The sequence below is a fragment of the Gossypium hirsutum genome, chromosome D05, assembly GCF_007990345.1.
Source record: "Gossypium hirsutum isolate 1008001.06 chromosome D05, Gossypium_hirsutum_v2.1, whole genome shotgun sequence".
NCBI lineage: Eukaryota > Viridiplantae > Streptophyta > Magnoliopsida > Malvales > Malvaceae > Gossypium > Gossypium hirsutum.
In genome coordinates this window covers 64,346,489-64,368,003 of record NC_053441.1, presented here as the reverse complement: position 1 = coordinate 64,368,003, position 21,515 = coordinate 64,346,489, and the positions used below count along the sequence as shown (strand labels likewise).

Sequence of the window (21,515 nt, the reverse complement as noted above, 5' to 3'; positions counted from 1 at the left end):
GGACATGAGGAGCAGAGTGTCTTATTCTTCTTTAACTAACCATTAAAAGTAAAAAATTGCCAAACAAAACCTATGGCATTTTTAAGGTCGCTAACCCCTACCAGTGCCATAACCACTATCGCTGCTCTACCTACCGTCTTTGTTTTCTCTTCTTCTTCTTCCTTCTAATTTTTTTTTCATTTACGCTCAATAATCATTTCTATTTTATCCCCATTGTTTTTCCCTTCCCAGACCGCATTTGGTAGAGTTTGATTTTGAAGTTGAAGGTTTGGGTTTTGTTAAGAAAAATCTAGAGAAATTTTTGAGTTTGCAAAACTGAAGCAAACTCCACTTCTACTTACTTTCTCCTCCATTTCTTTAAAAATTGTAAATTCTAGGGGAAAACCAAGCAAGAATATTCAACAATGAGACAGTCTTTCCAATTATTGTCTTCCCTGTAAGCCTATGGTTTCCGATAAAAATGTCAGCTACTTCTCTCTTTTTGTATAACTCTAGTCTGAATATGTATTTTTTTTAATGTTTACTGTCTAACAGCAAAAGTTCTCAATTATGCAGTTGTTGGAAATAGCTACAATAATGAAATGAAGAAGAGATCCATGTATTTTCTATTTTTTTTTAGAAAATTAAAATTGAATGTTTGTTGTAGCAAGGGGTGATCATGGGCTGGGCCAGGTCGGGTCCAGATAAAATTTTAGACCCGTTTTCTAGGCTCGGGTCTGGCTCGGGTCATATTTGATTAAAAATAAAAAATATATATTTAATATATAATTCGGATTAAAGTTCAAAAAAATATATATTTAATAAAAAGTATATTTGATTAAAAATAAAAAATATATATATTCAATATATAATTCAGGCCAGGCCGGGCCCGGGCCAAAAAAGTCTTACCCGAGGCCCGGCCCATTTTCTAAAGTGGCATTGTTTTTTTTGCCCAAACATATATTTTGAGCTTATATTTTTACCCAAACCCTCCCATTTTCGGGCAGGCCGTCGGGTCGGGCCGGGTAGCCCAACCCATGATCACCTCTAGTTGTAGCCATTGCTAAGTAGGGGTGTTCATTCAGTTAACCGACCGGTTAACCGACCCAAAATAACATTAACCAAATTAACTGATCTTTCAAAAATTTTAACCGTTAACCGAACCGAAATTTTTCCGTTAATTCGGTCGATTAACCGAATTAACCGAAAATTATATATTTTTTATTTTTAGTTAAAAATTAACTGAATTAACCAAATTACCCGAATTAACCGGATTACCCGAATTAACCGAATTACCCGAATTAACCGAATTGAATCACTACATAATTAAATTATTTTTAGACTTTTAGACTTTAGTTTTAGTTTTAGTTTTAGAATTTTATTTTTATTTATTAAATTATTTGTAATTTTTATGGTTGGGTTGGGTTAGGTTGAATACTTGGGTTTGGATTGGGTTTAGGTGAATAGTGGGCCTATTTATATACTATAATTTTATTTATTAATTTTTACGGTTAAACCGAAAAAATTCGGTTAAACGACTGGTTTCGAACTGAATTAACCGTTAACCGAAAAATAAAAAAATAATTAACCAACCTCCGACCGAAAAAATTAGGTTAACCGACCGAATTCGGTAATTCGGTCAGTTAACCGAATTTTTTCGATTTTACCCGAATTTTGCACATCCCTATTGTAACACCCCTTACCCGTATCCAACACCGGAATAGGGTACGAGGCATTACCAAAACACATACACTTGTAAACGTATTTAACCGAGTTATAAAATTTCATCAAAATTAAAACTTTCAAAAATAATTAACATGTTTCTATAACTTTTCACAATATATCCTCAAAATATTATAATCATAATAATTAGGGCCTGCGAGACCCGATACATACTCATGCAATTTAATGCTTCATTTCCATTTCATTCAATTCGCAATTTCTCATGCTCATAATTTAAATCATATCACTAGAAATTTCCATTTAATTCACGTACAATTCAATGACATCAAATTCAAAACTAATACGTATTTACCATTTAACTCAATGTTTATTGATTATACCATTCAATAACACATTTATGAAATTCTCAATTTAGCAATGAAAATATCACTTTAGTTTGAATAACAACATCGTCCTGATATAAATACACTACCACTTATCCATTTACTTTAATTCTTTTGGGCCCATTTGTCACTTACCATCCTTAATCAAATTAGAGAACGGTCACGGAAAATTGAGTACTTCACTTTCACTTTGCCATAGTATAACTATGGTCTTACGTATGATCACTTATCACTTGTCCCTGATCAGATAAGTGTAGCCACCTATCACTTTGTTTCTTGATCAGATAAGTGTAGCCACTTATCACTTTGTTTCTTGATCAGATAAGTGCAGCCACTTATCACTTTGTCTCTTGATCAGATAAGTGTAGCTAAAGCTATCACTTATCACTTTGTCTCTTGATCAGATAAGTATAGCCGAAGCTATCACTTATCACTTTTCACTTGTCACTTGATCAGATAAGTATAGCCGAAGCTATCACTTATCACTTTATCACTTGATCAGATAAGTATAGCCGAAGCTATTACTTATCACTTTCCACTTGTCACTTGATCAGATAAGTATAGCCGAAGCTATCACTTATCACTTTATCACTTGATCAGAAGTACTCAAATCCGGCGTTCCGCTCAATTTGATCATTTATTCATATATCAGGCTTACCAACATGTGTTAATTCATAAACCATTCATGGTATTATTTCATGCCAAATCATATACTGAATATACCATACACACATACTATGAAACTTTATTTTCACACATGAGCTTAAACCATGACCAATAATGCACAAAAATAAGCATCATTCATATTTCATCGTTTATGAGTTATAATCAAACATATGACCATTTATACACGAATCATTCATATATTTCCCAATTTTTCTCCTCCTCCTCTCCATTCCACATCCTTAATGTGTATAACACACTTAAACAACATTAACCATAATTTCAATATTCACTAACATGTATATTCAAAGCTGTTTATCCGAGTTAGAGTCACTAAATTATTTTTATCCGGAGCTACGGAGCTCCAAATTAAGATCCGTTAATTTTTCCTGAAACTAGACTCACATATCTTCATACCATAAAATTTTCATAATTTTTGGTTCAGCCAAATAGTACATTTTATTCTTTAAAGTTTCCCCTGTTTTGCTGTCTGACAGTTCCGACCACTCTTCACTAAAAATTAATTATCTCATTGTACAGAATTCGGATGATGTTTTACCTTGTTTCTTCTAAAAATAGACTCATTAAGGATTCTAACCATATAAACTATAACTCATAATAATTTCTGTACAATTTTTAATGATTTTCCAAAGTCAGAACAGGTGAACCCGAATTCATTCTGACCTTGTCTCACAAAATCTATTATATCTCATGATTTACAATTCCATTGCTCACATCATTTCTTTTATAAGAAACTAGACTCAATAAGCTTTAATTTCATATTTTATTCATCCTCTAATTCAATCTCTACAATTTTTGGTGATTTTTCAAAGTTACACTACTGCTGCTGTCCAAAACTGCTTTAGTGCAAAATGTTGATTTCCATTTTGCCCCAAATTTCACAGTTTATACAATTCGGTCCTTTCTCAATTAACCCCTCAATTAATCTAATTTTCTCAATTAGTACTTTACTAGACATTATAAGTTGTTACACAACTATTGAAATTCAGAATTTCCACATATAACTCTATCTTCAAACTCTTTTACTATTAGGTCCCAAACATTTACTTTCTATTCAATTCTTTCAATAAAATCAGCATATGAACAATTTAAAGTTCTAATTTCATGCTAAATCATCATATACTTCCAGCACATATTCATATCAACTTTCAACTTCTTTCATAAAATCAAAAACTAATGAATTTAACAAGTGGGCCTAGTTGTAAAAGTCATAAAAATACAAAAATTTCAAGAAATAGTCAAGAATTGAACTTACTTGTAATAAAAATATGAAGAACCAGCTTGAAGAAGCCCTTCCATGGTGTTTTAGCTGATGAGAATTCAGAAAAATGAAGAGAAAATCTAGATAATTCCACTTGGGTCCTAACTTTATTAAGCAAATTTTGCAATTTTCCAATTTTGCCCTTAATTCTCCTTACTTTCTTGCTGATTTCATGCCTCTGCCGTCCAGCCCAAATAGACCTTGGGTCTATTTGCTTTTTAAGCCCTCTTCCTTTTATCATTTAAGCTATTTAATCATTTCCCAAAATTTTGCATTTGTTACAATTTAGTCCTTTTTGTTCAATTAATTATCGGAACTTTAAAATTTCTTAACGAAACTTTAATACTAACTTTTTAACACTCCATAAATATTTATAAAAATATTTATGGCTCAGTTTAAAATCCCCGAGGTCTTGATACCTCATTTCGATTCTAATTATTTTAATATTTATTTCTAGTGCACTATTCACTATTTCAAAAATTTTCCTAACTTCATATTTAACTTATACTTACTAAATTAATAATATTTTCTACCCATTTGTTGAATTTAGTGATCTCGAATCACCGTTCCGACACCTCTGAAAATTCAAGCCATTACATTTTTTTTCGTCGGATTTGTGGTCCCGAAACCACTGTTCCGACTAAGCCTAAAATCGGGCTATTACAACTCTCCCCCCTTTAGGGATTTTCGTCCCCGAAAATCTTACCAGATGGTAGGTTAATGATTTACTTCCACAGTATATTTCAAATTCGCACATGATTTTGGATTTTCATATCTTTTACAGATAATCACATAGATTCATAAGAAAATCAGGATAGCGATATTTCAGCATCTGAAGCTACACAAAGTATCGAAAAATTACAATCCATATAGAATGATATCCATTTTGATAATCTGAGTAGTTTTCAGAACTATCAAATATTTCTCTCTTTTTATGTTGTCCTCATTTTCTAATTCATTCACTTTTCCGACCACATTATTATTCTTCCGTACACGAACTTCTGTAACACTACACTCGTAAGCTTATTCAACCAAAATCTCACAAATTTCATTGTAACATTTTACTAATATGGGGGTGAGTGTAGTAAAGCCTCAAATTTATCTTACACATAAATGCGCATAACACATACCATCACAAATAGCCAATTCATTACTAAGTTCACATTCTCAAAGCATTTAATAAACATTTGCTTTTAATCACTTTTGTTCTCAACACAAAATTCTAACTCAAATCACTAATTCACAATCAAAATTTCTATATAGCATCATAATCCAAATATCATAACTCATATGCTTGTATAATTATAACATTCATCAAATAAAAAAAAATGTTTTATTCTTTGATCCATACTTTTATGAGTTTCAACTCATAATCAATACATTTTCACTCAAACATTTTAGTATTTATTTCTATACTATTAGAATTAACTCAGTTGAAAAACATATCTGTCTCATCAAGATAATTTTCGTCATAGAACAATACTGATAAGGGGGTGATGGTGAAGTCATAAATCTTTCAACTTGCTCTCATAGATACATATATATATGATTTTGTATTCATCATCAATGTAATACCATCAAAACCACGTAATTCATTCCAAGCAAATTAACACATCTATTTATTACAAATGTTTTCTGTCACTCACAATTTCACACAACGAATTTACTTACTCAAGCTCAATGTTAATATCTAATTAAATTCCAATACTTGGCTTCTATTTTACTTACCGACATTTGCCAAATTAGAGAACGTCTTACGGAATTGAGTACTTCGTTTTCTCGATGCCATAGTCCAACTATGGTCTTACACGTAATCACAAATCACATACTGATGCCATAGCCCAGCTATGGTCTTACACGAAATCACATATCACTTACCGATGCCACAGCCCAGCTATGGTCTTACACGGAATCACATAATCACATGTTCACATGTTGCCATGGTCAAACCATGGTCTTTTCCGTCAATTCATCACATATCACTGAACGAAAGTACTCATTCCTGCGTTCTACTCAATTTGACTTCCAATTCAATTTTTCATACTATTATAATATTCATGGTTTAGACATAAAACAAAATATCTTATTATCTTTAATTTAACAATTAAACATAAGATTCTATCATATGAACATACTAATTTCACTTATTCAAGCAGATGTACATACACACGTTCCATCTATTTAAGTAAATTTGCTTATCATATTCACTTAATCAAATATGTTGAGCACATAGCATTATATAATCACCAACATACTTGGATGAGCTTATCACAACATAAACTTTTTTTTTAACTTATAGTCATCTCTTTTCATACATGAACACATCCATATCACAAATTTTTATACTTACCTTTCCAAATTCCAACATAACGTGAGCATATTTCATTTATCTCAATATCATTTTTAGCATTATCGAAAATAGCTCGATTGAAAATCATCTCTATCTTAACAAAGCAATTTCGTTAGAGCCTGGAGATATCACATCATCAAGAGTAATAACGTGGCATGTATAGCTAGGCTCACATATGCTACGTTTGGTCCGAGAACCGACTAAACCGTAGCTCTGATACCACTAAATGTAACACCCCTTACCCGTATCCAACACCGGAATAGGGTACGAGGCATTACCAAAACACATACACTTGTAAACGTATTTAACCGAGTTATAAAATTTCATCAAAATTAAAACTTTCAAAAATAATTAACATGTTTCTATAACTTTTCACAATATATCCTCAAAATATTATAATCATAATAATTAGGGCCTGCGAGACCCGATACATACTCATGCAATTTAATGCTTCATTTCCATTTCATTCAATTCGCAATTTCTCATGCTCATAATTTAAATCATATCACTAGAAATTTCTATTTAATTCACGTACAATTCAATGACATCAAATTCAAAACTAATACGTATTTACCATTTAACTCAATGTTTATTGATTATACCATTCAATAACACATTTATAAAATTCTCAATTTAGCAATGAAAATATCACTTTAGTTTGAATAACAACATCGTCCTGATATAAATACACTACCACTTATCCATTTACTTTAATTCTTTTGGGCCCATTTGTCACTTACCATCCTTAATCAAATTAGAGAACGGTCACGGAAAATTGAGTACTTCACTTTCACTTTGCCATAGTATAACTATGGTCTTACGTATGATCACTTATCACTTGTCCCTGATCAGATAAGTGTAGCCACCTATCACTTTGTTTCTTGATCAGATAAGTGTAGCCACTTATCACTTTGTTTCTTGATCAGATAAGTGCAGCCACTTATCACTTTGTCTCTTGGTCAGATAAGTGTAGCTAAAGCTATCACTTATCACTTTGTCTCTTGATCAGATAAGTATAGCCGAAGCTATCACTTATCACTTTTCACTTGTCACTTGATCAGATAAGTATAGCCGAAGCTATCACTTATCACTTTATCACTTGATCAGATAAGTATAGCCGAAGCTATTACTTATCACTTTCCACTTGTCACTTGATCAGATAAGTATAGCCGAAGCTATCACTTATCACTTTATCACTTGATCAGAAGTACTCAAATCCGGCGTTCCACTCAATTTGATCATTTATTCATATATCAGGCTTACCAACATGTGTTAATTCATAAACCATTCATGGTATTATTTCATGCCAAATCATATACTGAATATACCATACACACATACTATGAAACTTTATTTTCACACATGAGCTTAAACCATGACCAATAATGCACAAAAATAAGCATCATTCATATTTCATCGTTTATGAGTTATAATCAAACATATGACCATTTATACACGAATCATTCATATATTTCCCAATTTTCCTCCTCCTCCTCTCCATTCCACATCCTTAATGTGTATAACACACTTAAACAACATTAACCATAATTTCAATATTCACTAACATGTATATTCAAAGCTGTTTATCCAAGTCAGAGTCACTAAATTATTTTTATCCGGAGCTACGGAGCTCCAAATTAAGATCCGTTAATTTTCCCTGAAACTAGACTCACATATCTTCATACCATAAAATTTTCATAATTTTTGGTTCAGCCAAATAGTACAGTTTATTCTTTAAAGTTTCCCCTGTTTTGCTGTCTGACAGTTCCGACCACTCTTCACTAAAAATTAATTATCTCATTGTACAGAATTCGGATGATGTTTTACCTTGTTTCTTCTAAAAATAGACTCATTAAGGATTCTAACCATATAAACTATAACTCATAATAATTTCTGTACAATTTTTAATGATTTTCCAAAGTCAGAACAGGGGAACCCGAATTCATTCTGACCTTGTCTCACAAAATCTATTATATCTCATGATTTACAATTCCATTGCTCACATCATTTCTTTTATAAGAAACTAGACTCAATAAGCTTTAATTTCATATTTTATTCATCCTCTAATTCAATCTCTACAATTTTTGGTGATTTTTCAAAGTTACACTACTGCTGCTGTCCAAAACTGCTTTAGTGCAAAATGTTGATTTCCATTTTGCCCCAAATTTCACAGTTTATACAATTCGGTCCTTTCTCAATTAACCCCTCAATTAATCTAATTTTCTCAATTAGTACTTTACTAGACATTATAAGTTGTTACACAACTATTGAAATTCAGAATTTCCACATATAACTCTATCTTCAAACTCTTTTACTATTAGGTCCCAAACATTTACTTTCTATTCAATTCTTTCAATAAAATCAGCATATGAACAATTTAAAGTTCTAATTTCATGCTAAATCATCATATACTTCCAGCACATATTCATATCAACTTTCAACTTCTTTCATAAAATCAAAAACTAATGAATTTAACAAGTGGGCCTAGTTGTAAAAGTCATAAAAATACAAAAATTTCAAGAAATAGTCAAGAATTGAACTTACTTGTAATAAAAATATGAAGAACCAGCTTGAAGAAGCCCTTCCATGGTGTTTTAGCTGATGAGAATTCAGAAAAATGAAGAGAAAATCTAGATAATTCCACTTGGGTCCTAACTTTATTAAGCAAATTTTGCAATTTTCCAATTTTGCCCTTAATTCTCCTTACTTTCTTGCTGATTTCATGCCTCTGCCGTCCAGCCCAAATAGACCTTGGGTCTATTTGCTTTTTAAGCCCTCTTCCTTTTATCATTTAAGCTATTTAATCATTTCCCAAAATTTTGCATTTGTTACAATTTAGTCCTTTTTGTTCAATTAATTATCGGAACTTTAAAATTTCTTAACGAAACTTTAATACTAACTTTTTAACACTCCATAAATATTTATAAAAATATTTATGGCTCAGTTTAAAATCCCCGAGGTCTTGATACCTCATTTTGATTCTAGTTATTTTAATATTTATTTCTAGTGCACTATTCACTATTTCAAAAATTTTCCTAACTTCATATTTAACTTATACTTACTAAATTAATAATATTTTCTACCCATTTGTCGAATTTAGTGATCTCGAATCACCGTTCCGACACCTCTGAAAATTCAAGCCATTACATTTTTTTTCGTCAGATTTGTGGTCCCGAAACCACTGTTCCGACTAAGCCTAAAATCGGGCTATTACACCTATTGCTAAGGTATTGTTTTCAGTTTCGTTTCCGATGATTGGTTTTTAAGAGTGAGGGATTGGACAACATCTTCATTTTTTCTTCTTCTTCTTTTACTGCCCAGCTAGGTTTCTTAAATTGGGGGTGTTTAAATGACAGCATAGCCTTTAACGTCTGTAATGAAAAATAGTTACTAAAATTGATTTATTATTTTTTGAAAATTGAGTGATTGTTAAGTGATGTATTTTTCCCTAAATTTAACTAAACGTGGGTTATATTTCCATTTCACAATACAAAATTCAAAAACTAAAACTGTACAAAAACGACATCGTATGCTAAATGAAAAATATTTTAGTCCGTCGGATCTATCTCAGCTAAAACAAATCCTAACCGTTAATTTCCTAATCCGACAACCACTATAAAACAAAATCCCCCTATCGCGTGATTATCCAGCCAAGCGAAAAAAGGAAAAAGGAAAAAGAAAAAAGAAAAACAATAGCTGATTCGGACCCCCGAAAACCGGATTTCGAAACCCTAATCGGATCTCCCAAATAGCTCCGTAGAAGAAAGAAGATGACGGGAGTAACCAATCAAGAGGAGGACAAGAAACCCGCTGATCAAACGGCTCACATCAATCTCAAAGTCAAAGGCCAGGTTCAAAAAAAAATCAAATCCCCCTTTTTTAGGGTTTAAATAGATTTTTGCTTTGTGAGTTTTAGGTTTTAGGGATTTCTTCCTTTAATTGTGACCAAAATCTAAATTTTGGGATTTTTTTGAGCATATTTCCTTTTTGTGGGTTCCTATTTTACCTTAAATTGGACAAATTATGATTTCAATATTTTTTTTAATCTATCAATTATTATATTTTTTGAAAATTTTAATTATTATATTTTTTTTATTTTACTTGAATTGGTATGTAATTACAAAAGGAAATTAATTGATTCTTATATATGGAAGAGGGGAAAAAAGGGCTAAATTTAGATATTAGAATATATTTGAAAATTTGGAATTTTTAATTTTATAAACATATTAGAGTATATTCTGGATAAATTATTATTATTTGGTTAAACTATGCCAGTCCCTGTACTTTTCATATATTTGAAATTTAATCCTTGAATTTTTTATTTTCATATATTTGAAATTTAATCCTTGAATTTTTTATTTTCAAGAATTTAGTTAAAGCTATTAATTTTTTATTCAATTTATTGATGTGACATTTTAAAATCTAAAAAGCAAAAATTTAAAATCCTGAAAATAAAATTATAACTGAAAATAAAATTATAATGACTAAATTTTAAATTTACAAAGAGTATAGAGACTTATAATATATTTTAGCCTTATTATTTTTTTGTTCAATGATGTCAAATATGTGAAGTTACAAAATGCTAATCCATGTATGTTGTGTAGGACGGGAATGAAGTTTTCTTTAGGATTAAAAGAAGTACTCAACTAAAGAAACTTATGAATGCTTATTGTGATCGGCAATCGGTGGATTTCAACTCTATTGCCTTCCTTTTCGATGGTCGCCGTCTGCGGGGCGAGCAGACTCCGGATGAGGTATGTTTCTCATCCCTCTCTATATGTAGACCTGTTGATCTTGAACCAAAATGATCTAGATGGATCCAACCCAACCTGTCTGATTGATAGATTTATGTCTTGTTCCTTGGTTTATATATATGTATATTTTATATATAATATAGCCTCCTCTCTTCATTGTCTTATGTGTTGTTCCTTTGTTTCTAATATGTGTTTGTGTTGATACAGTTGGAAATGGAGGATGGGGATGAGATCGATGCAATGCTGCATCGAACTGGTGGTACCATGGCCTAACTAGCTAGCTTCTTTATAGGTTTACTACCTAGTAGGATTCAAATGGTAGTATTTGTAAGATTAGGATCTATATATATATTAAACCTCTTGAAACCGTGTGGTCCGCTAGTGCAATGTGCCTCACCACTACTCTTCGATATGAGTATTTACGAACTCCGAGTTAGGTAGACGTAGTTCATGTATTTATCTTTATGAAATAATACTCAAGAGGTTTGAGATAAAAGACTATCTATATGCACTAAGTCACATTTGTAATATATGCACTAAGTCACATTTGTAATATCTGTGATATCAACTCAGTAAAACACTTAAATATAATTATATAAATTAAAATATCATAAATTCGTAAAAATTACACCTAAAATCCTAAAATCTAAAGAGTAAAGATATAAATTCTAAATTTATAAAAAGTACAAAGATTTATAACATATTTCAACTTATATATTCTTATTGCTTTTCATGGTTTAGTTTGTCTCCAGTCTTGTGGTAGTCAGCCCCTGGTTCATGGTCCTTGTACCTATCCTTGACTGCATCAACCTTGGGATGACTATTGAGTGCCTCGGCCGCACCGTCTTGTACTTTCTCCACGGTCTGGCTAGCCAACCCTTGGTCTTGGTCGGCCATGGCTTCCTCGTTGGCTTTTCTTTTTTGGTTCAATTTCGAATCGATTGAACTAGTTTTCTCTGTTAGTGAATCATTGTTTCGGGCTAAATGAAGGAAATCCTCTTTGTTTTCTTCACCATTGCTTTGGTGGCTAAATCCCTGAAACTTTTTATCAAGACATTATAAATCTCAATAGTCACCTTAATTCGAATCGATTTAAAGATCATTACCTTAAAGAAATTGCAGTGATGGGCTGTGGAAAAAGGCATGTAAAGTGAAGGTCGAAAGGATTTTTGGAGGAGAAAGAGATTGCTGCTACCCATCTTTAAATAATCATCAAACTCCAAAACAACAAATATATATACACACACATATGAAGTTTTCATCATTGTTGTCGTGTAAGAAGATGAATACAAAGGTGAAACAACGTGTCTGCTTAGGCATGGATTTGGGTTTGGGTAGGCACGTGGTGGTGTAATGAAATTGATACGTGTATAAATAACAAAAATTATATATTTTGATATTCAAGATTGACGGTGTTAATTTTTTAGTGTTTAATTTGGATTTTAAAGTTGATTCAATGAATCTTATTGCTAAAATTATAAAGTTTGAAATTTTCATGATTCTGTTAATAGAATAAATTTAGTTTTAATTGTACAATTTGATAGATGTGGTTTAATTCAAGTTTTAGGGTTAGATTTGATGAAAGTTAATTGTTATTATTATTTTTATACAATACCTAAAAGTACTTATAACATGGGCCGAAGCTCTACTAGCGAAGAAATGCATCCAAGAGTGTTCTGTCTCATTGGTCCTCTCATGCCATAATTTTCTTCTCATAAATCCACTCCCGGAAATTTGAATACATGACTTATTTAATTAAATAATTAAAACTTTCGATCTGAGACCTATCGATTCTATTTTCCAACCTTTGAAGATAAGGTAATTGCTAATATTATTAGCTATATATTTTTATCAAATTAACTTTAAACCCCGAATTGAACACAAAAAAGTTAATGTTGCTGCTTTTGGGTACCAAAAGATGAAACGTTTATCAAATATAGATACTAAATTGAACAAAAAATAACATAAATACCATATTAAAAAAAGTTAAACTTAAATATCAAATGATATATTAAACGTTAAAATTTTAATGCTATTTTATTAGTCGCAATGGATTAATTTTGGATGTTGTATTTGAAGAACCACCACAATCAGTTAAAAATTTAATTGAGATGGATTATGTTCTTGCTTTGAGTCATTAGTGTAATTTTTTGAATTTTCGTTTTAAGCTGTTTTTTTTTCTAAAAAAAAAATCTAGGATGTTGTATATATATATATAAAGAGGGTGGTATATGAAAACAAATTTATGATGAAACAAATATCCATAAACTATATCAATATCTAATCGGCTTATATGTAGCAACAGTTTCAAATTATTAAAATCATTTGATAAAATCATTGTGGGTAAATTTTTTATTTTTAATTTAATTGATGAAATTTTTTAATTTGTTTGTTTTGAATAGTTTAATAATATAAATTAACAACACAGCTCATATAATAATAAATTTAACGCATAAAATTCGATTAAAAAATTTATTTATTACATATATTATAATAGTTATACATAATATAAAGAATAACCATACAGATTTAAAATTAGAAATATGAGTAATAGTTATTGTAAAAAAATAAGGCTACGAAAGTGGCTAAATATACCTGGTTGAAATAGTTCATTACTAATCCATATATTAAAATATATGTAAAAAATAATATTCCTATCAAGCGTAACATTAAAGTTGTAGTTATCACCAAATTTATATATATATATATTACAATATTAGATTTTAGTTACCATCGAACCAATATTAAACTATTTGTTTTGAGATTGAATTTCAATATTCTTCTTCGTGTTGTTTCTGCCACCAAAAGAAAAGAATGATTTTTGCTCAAAGCTTTTCCGTTTGGAAACACTATTTATAGCAGATGCATTTTTTGTATGTAGATCATATTTAACTAATCTTTCAGTTCTATCAACTGATCTAGATAAAAAAATTTACATTCCTACACATAAATATTAAAAACTTGATTAAAAAATTATATAAATATTCAAAAAAAAATTTGAATGGTTCAAAGGTTGATTTACCTTTGAACCCTCCCAAATTTATGGCGGGCCATCGAGCCAGGCCGGGTCACCCGGCCCATGGATAGGTCTAGCGAGCAATGGGGGTCCTTCAATTGATAATTTCAATGTCTAAACACAAGTAGGCACATTTTTGTTCAACAAGTTTATCTTTAAAGGGTTGGCTTCTATGTTGACTTTATTTTATATTTAATTTCTAGGTTGGCTAATTGTTCCTAATTGTAAATAATAGTATTTATAAACTTAAAGTTCGAGATGATGATGAGAAGGAAGATAGGTCATTCGCGATTTAATTTTTTGTGCATCATTGATATTGTGGGTCTCTTAGGGCTTTTGGCAATCGTTGGTCTGATGATGGTAGGGTTAGAATGTAAGCAATTTGATCAAGTTAATGCACCACTCTAATGTTTCTGAATTCTTTTAGTGTTGCGATTACTGTATTTTTATTATTTTGCAGACATGACACTTATGCATCAATTTGTAATGACTTATTTATCAGTTGTACTATGCGCCGTCTTTTTATATTATTATTAATAGTTTCTATTAATGATAGTATTTTCTTTTAAGAATTTTTTTTTGGTTGGTTTAATGATAACGTTGAACCTCATGTGTTAGCCTCATGGTCAGGGTGTTCACTGCCTCAGTGTGGCCTAGGTTCAAGTTGCATTATTATTAGAGCCTCTGCCCTCTTCTTGTAATTCACCAAAAAAAAATTGTTAGAATTTTAAATTTTACATTTTTGGGATTTTTTTTAGCATATTTCCTTTTTGTGGGTTCCTATTTTACCTTAAATTGGACAAATTATGATTTGAATGTTTTTTTAATCTATCAATTATTATATTTTTTGACAAATTTAATTATTATATTTTGTTATTTTACTTGAATTGGTATGTAATTACAAAAGGAAATTAATTGATTCTTATATATGGAAGAGGGGAAAAAAGGGCTAAATTTAGATATTAGAATATATTTGAAAATTTAGAATTTTTAATTTTATAAACATATTAGAGTATATTCTTTATAAATTATTATTATTTGGTTAAACTAAGCCAGTCCCTGTACTTTTCATATATTTGAAATTTAATCCTTGAATTTTTTATTTTCAAGACTTTAGTTAAAGCTATTAATTTTTTATTCAATTTATTGATGTGACATTTTGAAATCTAAAAAGTAAAAACGTTAAAATCCTGAAAATAAAATTATAATGACTAAATTTTAAATTTACAAAGAGTATAGGGACTTATAATATATTTTAGCCTTATTATTTTTTTTTCAATGATGTAAAATATGTGAAGTTACAAAATGCTAATCCTTGTATGTTGTGTAGGATGGGAATGAAGTGTTCTTTAGGATTAAAAGAAGTACTCAACTAAAGAAACTTATGAATGCTTATTGTGATCGGCAATCGGTGGATTTCAACTCTATTGCCTTCCTTTTCGATGGTCGCCGTCTGCGGGGCGAGCAGACTCCGGATGAGGTATGTTTCTCATCCCTCTCTATATGTAGACCTGTTGATCTTGAACCAAAATGATCTAGATGGATCCAACCCAACCTGTCTGATTGATAGATTTATGTCTTGTTCCTTGGTTTATATATATATATTATATAATATAGCCTCCTCTCTTCATTGTCTTATGTGTTGTTCCTTGGTTTCTAATATGTGTTTGTGTTGATACAGTTGGAAATGGAGGATGGGGATGAGATCGATGCAATGCTGCATCAAACTGGTGGTACCATGGCCTAACTAGCTAGCATCTTTATAGGTTTACTACCTAGTAGGATTCAAATGGAAGTATTTGTAAGATTAGGATCTATATATATTAAACCTCTTGAAAGCGTGAGGTCCGCTAGTGCAATGTGCCTCACCACTACTTTTCGGTATGAGTATTTACAAAGTCCGAGTTAGGTAGACGTAGTTCATGTATTTATCTTTATGAAATAATACTCAAGAGATTTGAGATAAAAGATTATATATACCCACTAATAACTCAGTGAAACACTTAAATCTCAGTTTGAAGTATGTCATTTTTGGTTTTCGGTTTATACACATAATTTTCTTTTTCCTGGGATTCATTTTCGTAAATAATTTTGAAAATGGGTCTTACTATGGCCTACTATCTGAGCGGAAGGTGACGCATCGGGTCCCTTAGAAATGTGTGTTAAGTAGGGAGAATCAAACGGAGAAGAATGCAACAGCGTGCAGTCTGCGCAATTTATATTTTATTATTTTTCTGTCTTTTTCTTTATATTTTATTATTTTTTTATATATTAAAAAATATCATTCCATCCACTGCCTCCTTATAAAAGAAAAAGAAGAGTGGCAGCCTATTTACAAAGCCATCCTTGTAATTTAGTATTTGCACTCATTAGCCTGTCCCTCATGGAATCCCATGTTGAGAAACAAAATAGAGATGTGCTTCAAAAATCTTTTGAAGAGATGATATTTACTCTCCCTAAAGTGAACTTTTGGGGTCTTCCTCTAGATCTATATCAATATCAAGGTTTTTGGTTGACCCTGCCTTTTCTACAAGGAGCATTGTCGGCTCAACAACAATTTCAGGCTCAACCAACTGATATCATTCTTTGTAGCTCTCTAAGAACAGGTACAACCTGGTTAAAATCCCTCACTTTCACCACTATTGCAAGAACTTCATACAATGATTCCACCACCCCTTTACTTTCCAAGGTGCCTCATGATGTTGTGCCTTACATGGAGTTCGATCATGCCCAGTTTTCCACTAATCGACATCTTGGAAGTCCTCTTTTAGCCACTCATCTTCCTTATTCCTTCTTACCCAGATCTATAATTGATTCTGGTTGTAAACTTATTTACATTTGTAGGGACCCCAAAGATACATTTGTTTCATTTTATCATTTCATTGCAAAGTACTCTAAATCCCTAGATACTCAGATCATTCAACTTGATGAAGCGTTCGAATTGTTTTATGAAGGTGTAAGTATGTATGGGTCTTATTGGGACCATGTTTTGGGGTACTGGAAAGCAAGTTTGGAACACCCAGACAAGTTAATGTTCTTGAAATATGAAGATTTAGTTGAAAATACTGTTTTGTATCTTAAGAAAATTGCAGAGTTTATAGGTTATCCTTTCTCGTCTAAAGAACAACAAGAAGGGGTGCCTGAAAACATTGTACAGATGTGCAGTTTCGAGAATTTAAGTGGCTTGGAAGTAAATAAAATCGGGAAACATCGTGCAGGGCAAGGAAATTTGGAGGTAGAAAATAACATTTTCTTTCGAAAAGGGAAGGTTGGAGACTGGAAGAATTATTTAACCACTGAAATGTCTCAACGTTTAGACCAACGAACACTGCAAAAATTGAGCGGTTCAGGTTTAAGCCTGTAATTGAAGGTTGCATGGTTTTGGGTTTGGGTAGGCACGTGGTGGTGTAATGGATTTTCCATTTCAGCTTCTTAGCTCAATAGTCAATAATCATGCATTTATCAAAATTTGCTTAATATATCCTTTGGTATTTTAAGTTGATACGTGATACTTATGTTATTTTTTAGTTTAATATGGTACTTCTAACTGACAAAAAATATATATTTTGATATTCAAGATTGACAGAATTAACCTTTTAGTGCTTAATTTGAGTTTTAAGGTTGATTCAATGAAACTTATTGCTAAAATTATTAGGTTTGAAATTTTCATGATTCTGTTAATAGAATAAATTTAGTTTTAATTGTACAATCCAATAGATGTGGTTTAATTCGAGTTTTAGGGTTTGATTTGATAAAAGTTAATTGTTAATATTTTTTATACAATACTTAGAACTGCTCGTAACATTTTTTTAACCCTTGAAGATAAGGTAATTGCTAATATTATTAGCTATATATTTTTATCAAATTAACTTTAAAACCCGAATTAAATACTAAAAAGTTAATATTGTTGCTCTAGGTACCAAAAGATGAAACGTTTATCAAATATAGATACTAAATTGGACAAAAAATAACATAAATACCATATTAAAAAAAGTTAAAACTTAAATATCAAATATCAAATGATATATTAAACCTTAAAATTTTAATGCTATTTTACCGCTCGCAATGGATTAATCTAGGATGTTGTATTTGAAAAACCACCGCAATCAGTTAGAAGTTTAATTGAGTCGGATTATGTTCTTCCTTTCAGTTATTGGTGTAATTTTTTTAAATTTTCGTTTTAAGCCGTTTTTTTTCTACCAAAAAAAATCTAGGATGTTATATATATATATATATAAAGAGGGTGGTATGTGAAAACAAATTTATGATGAAACAAATATCTATAAACTATATCAATATCTAATCAGCTTATATGTAGCAACAGTTTTCAAATTATTAAAATCATTTGATAAAATCATTGTGGGTTAAATTTTTTATTTTTAATTTAATTGATGAAATTTTTTATTTGTTTGTTTTGAATAGTTTAATAATATAAATTAACAACACAACTTATATAATAATAAATTTAACGCGTAAAATTTAATAAAAAATTTACTTTATTACATATATTACAATAGTTATACATAAAATTAGAAATATGTGTAATAGTTATTGTAAAATAATAAGGCCACGAAAGTGGCTAAATATACCAGGTTGAAATAGTTCATTACTAATCCATATATTAAAATATGTGTAAAAAATAATATTCTTATCAAACGTAATATATATATATATTACAATATAAGATTTTAGTTACCATCGAACCAATACTGAAATTGAAATTTTAAAAAAAATTAAGAATTCTCATAAAAACTATTTTTTTAAGAAAACATAAACTTTTAAAATAACAATATAAGGTTTTCTAACCTCACTACTGAAATTAAAATAGCAACCTAAAGTTTTGTAATCAAATCAATATTCGATTAACCTCACTAACATTACTAATAGAATAAAAAATTAAAATTTTAAAATGGCAACATAACGACTAATATATAAAGTTTAGTTAACTTCGTTAATCTCACTAATAGAACTAAATATATCTTCACCGTTTTCGTCCAATTGTTTTAAAAATTGTCATTCTTGATCGTACTTAATTCCTATCGGATTCGGAACATCATCATTGATTTCTCCAAGCCTTCCTGTATTCAAACAAAGTTACCCAAAATTCTCACTTTTCATTCATCTAATATTATCAGGAATTCTAGGCAGTTCAATATACACTTCAAGCTCAAAACTATTTGTTTTGAGATTGAATTTCAATATTCTTCTTCGTGTTGTTTCTGCCCCCAAAAGAAAAGAATGATTTTTGCTCAAAGCTATTCTGTTTGGAAACACTATATATAGCAGATGCATTTTTTGTATGTAGATTATATTTAAATAATCTTTTAGTTCTATAAGCTGATCTGGATAAAAAAATCTACATATCTACACTTAAATATTAAAAACTTGATTGAAAATTTATATAAATATTCAAAAAAATTTGAATGGTTCAAAGATTGATTTACTATTTTAGATCTTTATCGTAATTTATAAATTTAAAAGAAAAACATACCTTCGTTGAAGAGTAATACTATTATCTATAAAATAGATAACTCTTTTATTACTATCAATATCTAACCTATTAGGTTTAACCATGAGAAGACCAAAATAAACATCACCAGTATAAAAATCGCAGGTTGCAGGGTCAAATTTCAAACCCAGTGGCCTTCCACATATTGGTTCAAGGTTAGGATTTGTAGATCCTCACACAACTCCCTAATACCATCTAGAATTTAGAGAGAAATATAGCAGAAGAAAAGAAGAAAGAAATAGGGAAGAAAAACGTTTTTGTAATTCAATTCCAGATTTCACATAACCACTACCTTAACACCTAAAAACTTAAAGAGAAAAAGAAAACGGTTTTGGGAAATTAGTTAGATTTGTCAGCTAAGATCATTATTACGGGACACAGTTTCATTAAATCCTAGCCTAGGCTTGAAACGCCCCGTTTAACTAAAATTGAAACACATTATTTTAAACAACAAGAACTTCCTCTAAACTCATTGCTTCATCCCTATTATTTTATTTTCGAATTTTACCCCATAACACTCCCTTTTCCTAATAAAAAAGAAAGAAAGTCAATCCGTTAGTGAACTATTTTTACAAAAAAGATTATAAGTTGGCAAATGTCTAAAGATTATAAGTTAACAAATACTTAATTTACGGGAACACTTTTATTAATACACAATATAATTATAGAATGATACACGCTTATCTCACTCACACTCTATTGCTTATGGCTCTCTCTTATACATTATAGCAAGAATGAAAATTCTCACCCTTATTTATAGAGTTTAATGGTAGTTCGATTATTGACACATATCAATATCCTTGCCATTAATTTTACAAATATCTAATAGTTAGAATATTCATTTAGAATATATAATCTTCTAGATAATATCCTATTTCTTTATTTTATATTTTAGAATCTTCTCAAAGAAATATCTCTTAAATGATAAGTTTAGATTTTATCTAGAAGTTGTATCGGCACTTAACATGGTTAAAATAGAATTTCAATCCAAATTAAAGTACTAAATATAGTTCAAGTTGGTTTAGATATAATATATATTTTTTATTATTTAATATAACAAAATGTTATTATAAAAATTAAAAACTTTGCAATATTTGTATAACTAAATTTTAAGTTAAAGAAAATAAATAATATATATTTGAAAACAAAATAAATGATATAAAATTTTGGAAAATTATTTTTATAAACATTTTGAATTATTTTTTAAAGGGTTTAAATTGCACATTTTCAAAACTATTAGGGGCTCCAAGAGTATTTACATTAACTTATTATCTGGGTTATACAAGTAAACTCGATTCCAACTAAAAAAATTTTAATTATTTATTTGAGATGATTAAAGAAAATGTACAACCAATTCTCTAAATTTATTGGATGTGATTTTAAGACAACCTTGTAAATAATTTGGTGATTGTCCCTCATAATTTGATTATTTGGGATTTTGATCCTCCAATGGAGAGCTTGCATCCATGGGCTGTGATATTTTCTATTTGTTTCTCAAATTCATTATTCTTGTTACTCTTTTGGTTGCCGCATAATTATAAATTTAGTTCTTCATTATTTACATATTTTATTAATTTAGTCCTCATTTTTTTAAAAATAAAAATAAAAATAAAAGTTCATTTTTAATAAAAATACATAAAATTTTATAAAAAAATACATATAAAATCATAGATAAATGAATTTTCTCTTTTTTTTAACATAAAATTTATTTATTAAAATAATACATTTATAAATAAAATATTTTTTTATAAAAAAAACCTACAAACAATACTTAAACCGAACTCAAATATTCATTTTTTTAGGTTATTTTAAAAATAATAAATTTTATTATATGTCTGGCATTACTCTTTAGTCCTCATCAAATTTGCTGAGCATTGCTCATCGCCTTTGCCCACA

The 21,515-nt window shown here is 29.9% G+C and overlaps 3 protein-coding genes across 5 annotated transcripts; 2 read left to right on the top strand and 1 right to left on the bottom strand.

Moving 5' to 3' along the window:
• The first annotated feature begins 9,836 nt into the window (after positions 1–9,836).
• Positions 9,837–16,084, top strand: LOC107903470 (small ubiquitin-related modifier 1). Of its 2 annotated transcripts, none has more exons than XM_016829528.2 (3): positions 9,837–10,191; positions 10,945–11,094; positions 11,302–11,590. In XM_016829528.2, the coding sequence occupies exons 1-3, from the start codon at positions 10,111–10,113 to the stop codon at positions 11,365–11,367; spliced, it is 297 nt and encodes a 98-aa protein (XP_016685017.2). In that variant the 5' UTR covers positions 9,837–10,110; the 3' UTR covers positions 11,368–11,590. The 2 variants fall into 2 exon arrangements, with proteins under 2 accessions (XP_016685017.2, XP_040948458.1); XM_041092524.1 differs by lacking the exons at positions 10,945–11,094; positions 11,302–11,590 and adding exons at positions 15,441–15,590; positions 15,792–16,084 and having other exon boundaries at positions 9,974–10,191.
• Positions 11,742–12,339, bottom strand: LOC107903469 (uncharacterized). Of its 2 annotated transcripts, none has more exons than XM_016829526.2 (2): positions 12,201–12,339; positions 11,742–12,135 (listed from the first exon to the last, which is right to left on the bottom strand). In XM_016829526.2, the coding sequence occupies exons 1-2, from the start codon at positions 12,291–12,293 to the stop codon at positions 11,815–11,817; spliced, it is 414 nt and encodes a 137-aa protein (XP_016685015.1). In that variant the 5' UTR covers positions 12,294–12,339; the 3' UTR covers positions 11,742–11,814. The 2 variants fall into 2 exon arrangements, with proteins under 2 accessions (XP_016685015.1, XP_016685016.1); XM_016829527.2 differs by having other exon boundaries at positions 11,742–12,129; positions 12,201–12,320.
• A 409-nt stretch (positions 16,085–16,493) lies between the features above and the next one.
• LOC107902194 (flavonol sulfotransferase-like) lies at positions 16,494–17,474 on the top strand. Its single transcript, XM_016828416.2, has one exon. It carries the CDS (start codon positions 16,494–16,496, stop codon positions 17,472–17,474), a length of 981 nt encoding a protein of 326 aa, XP_016683905.2.
• The last annotated feature ends 4,041 nt before the right edge of the window (positions 17,475–21,515 follow it).

Bases quoted from the DNA above. Each gene is read 5' to 3' on its own strand.
- LOC107903469 (XM_016829526.2), bottom strand. From the start codon at position 12,293: ATGGGTAGCAGCAATCTCTTTCTCCTCCAAAAATCCTTTCGACCTTCA. The intron at 12,136-12,200 runs GTAATGATCTTT...CTTGATAAAAAG, and splicing joins ATCACTGCAATTTCTTTAAG to TTTCAGGGATTTAGCCACCA.
- LOC107902194 (XM_016828416.2), top strand. From the start codon at position 16,494: ATGGAATCCCATGTTGAGAAACAAAATAGAGATGTGCTTCAAAAATCT.
- LOC107903470 (XM_041092524.1), top strand. From the start codon at position 10,111: ATGACGGGAGTAACCAATCAAGAGGAGGACAAGAAACCCGCTGATCAA. The intron at 10,192-15,440 runs GTTCAAAAAAAA...TATGTTGTGTAG, and splicing joins ATCTCAAAGTCAAAGGCCAG to GATGGGAATGAAGTGTTCTT. The intron at 15,591-15,791 runs GTATGTTTCTCA...GTGTTGATACAG, and splicing joins GCGAGCAGACTCCGGATGAG to TTGGAAATGGAGGATGGGGA.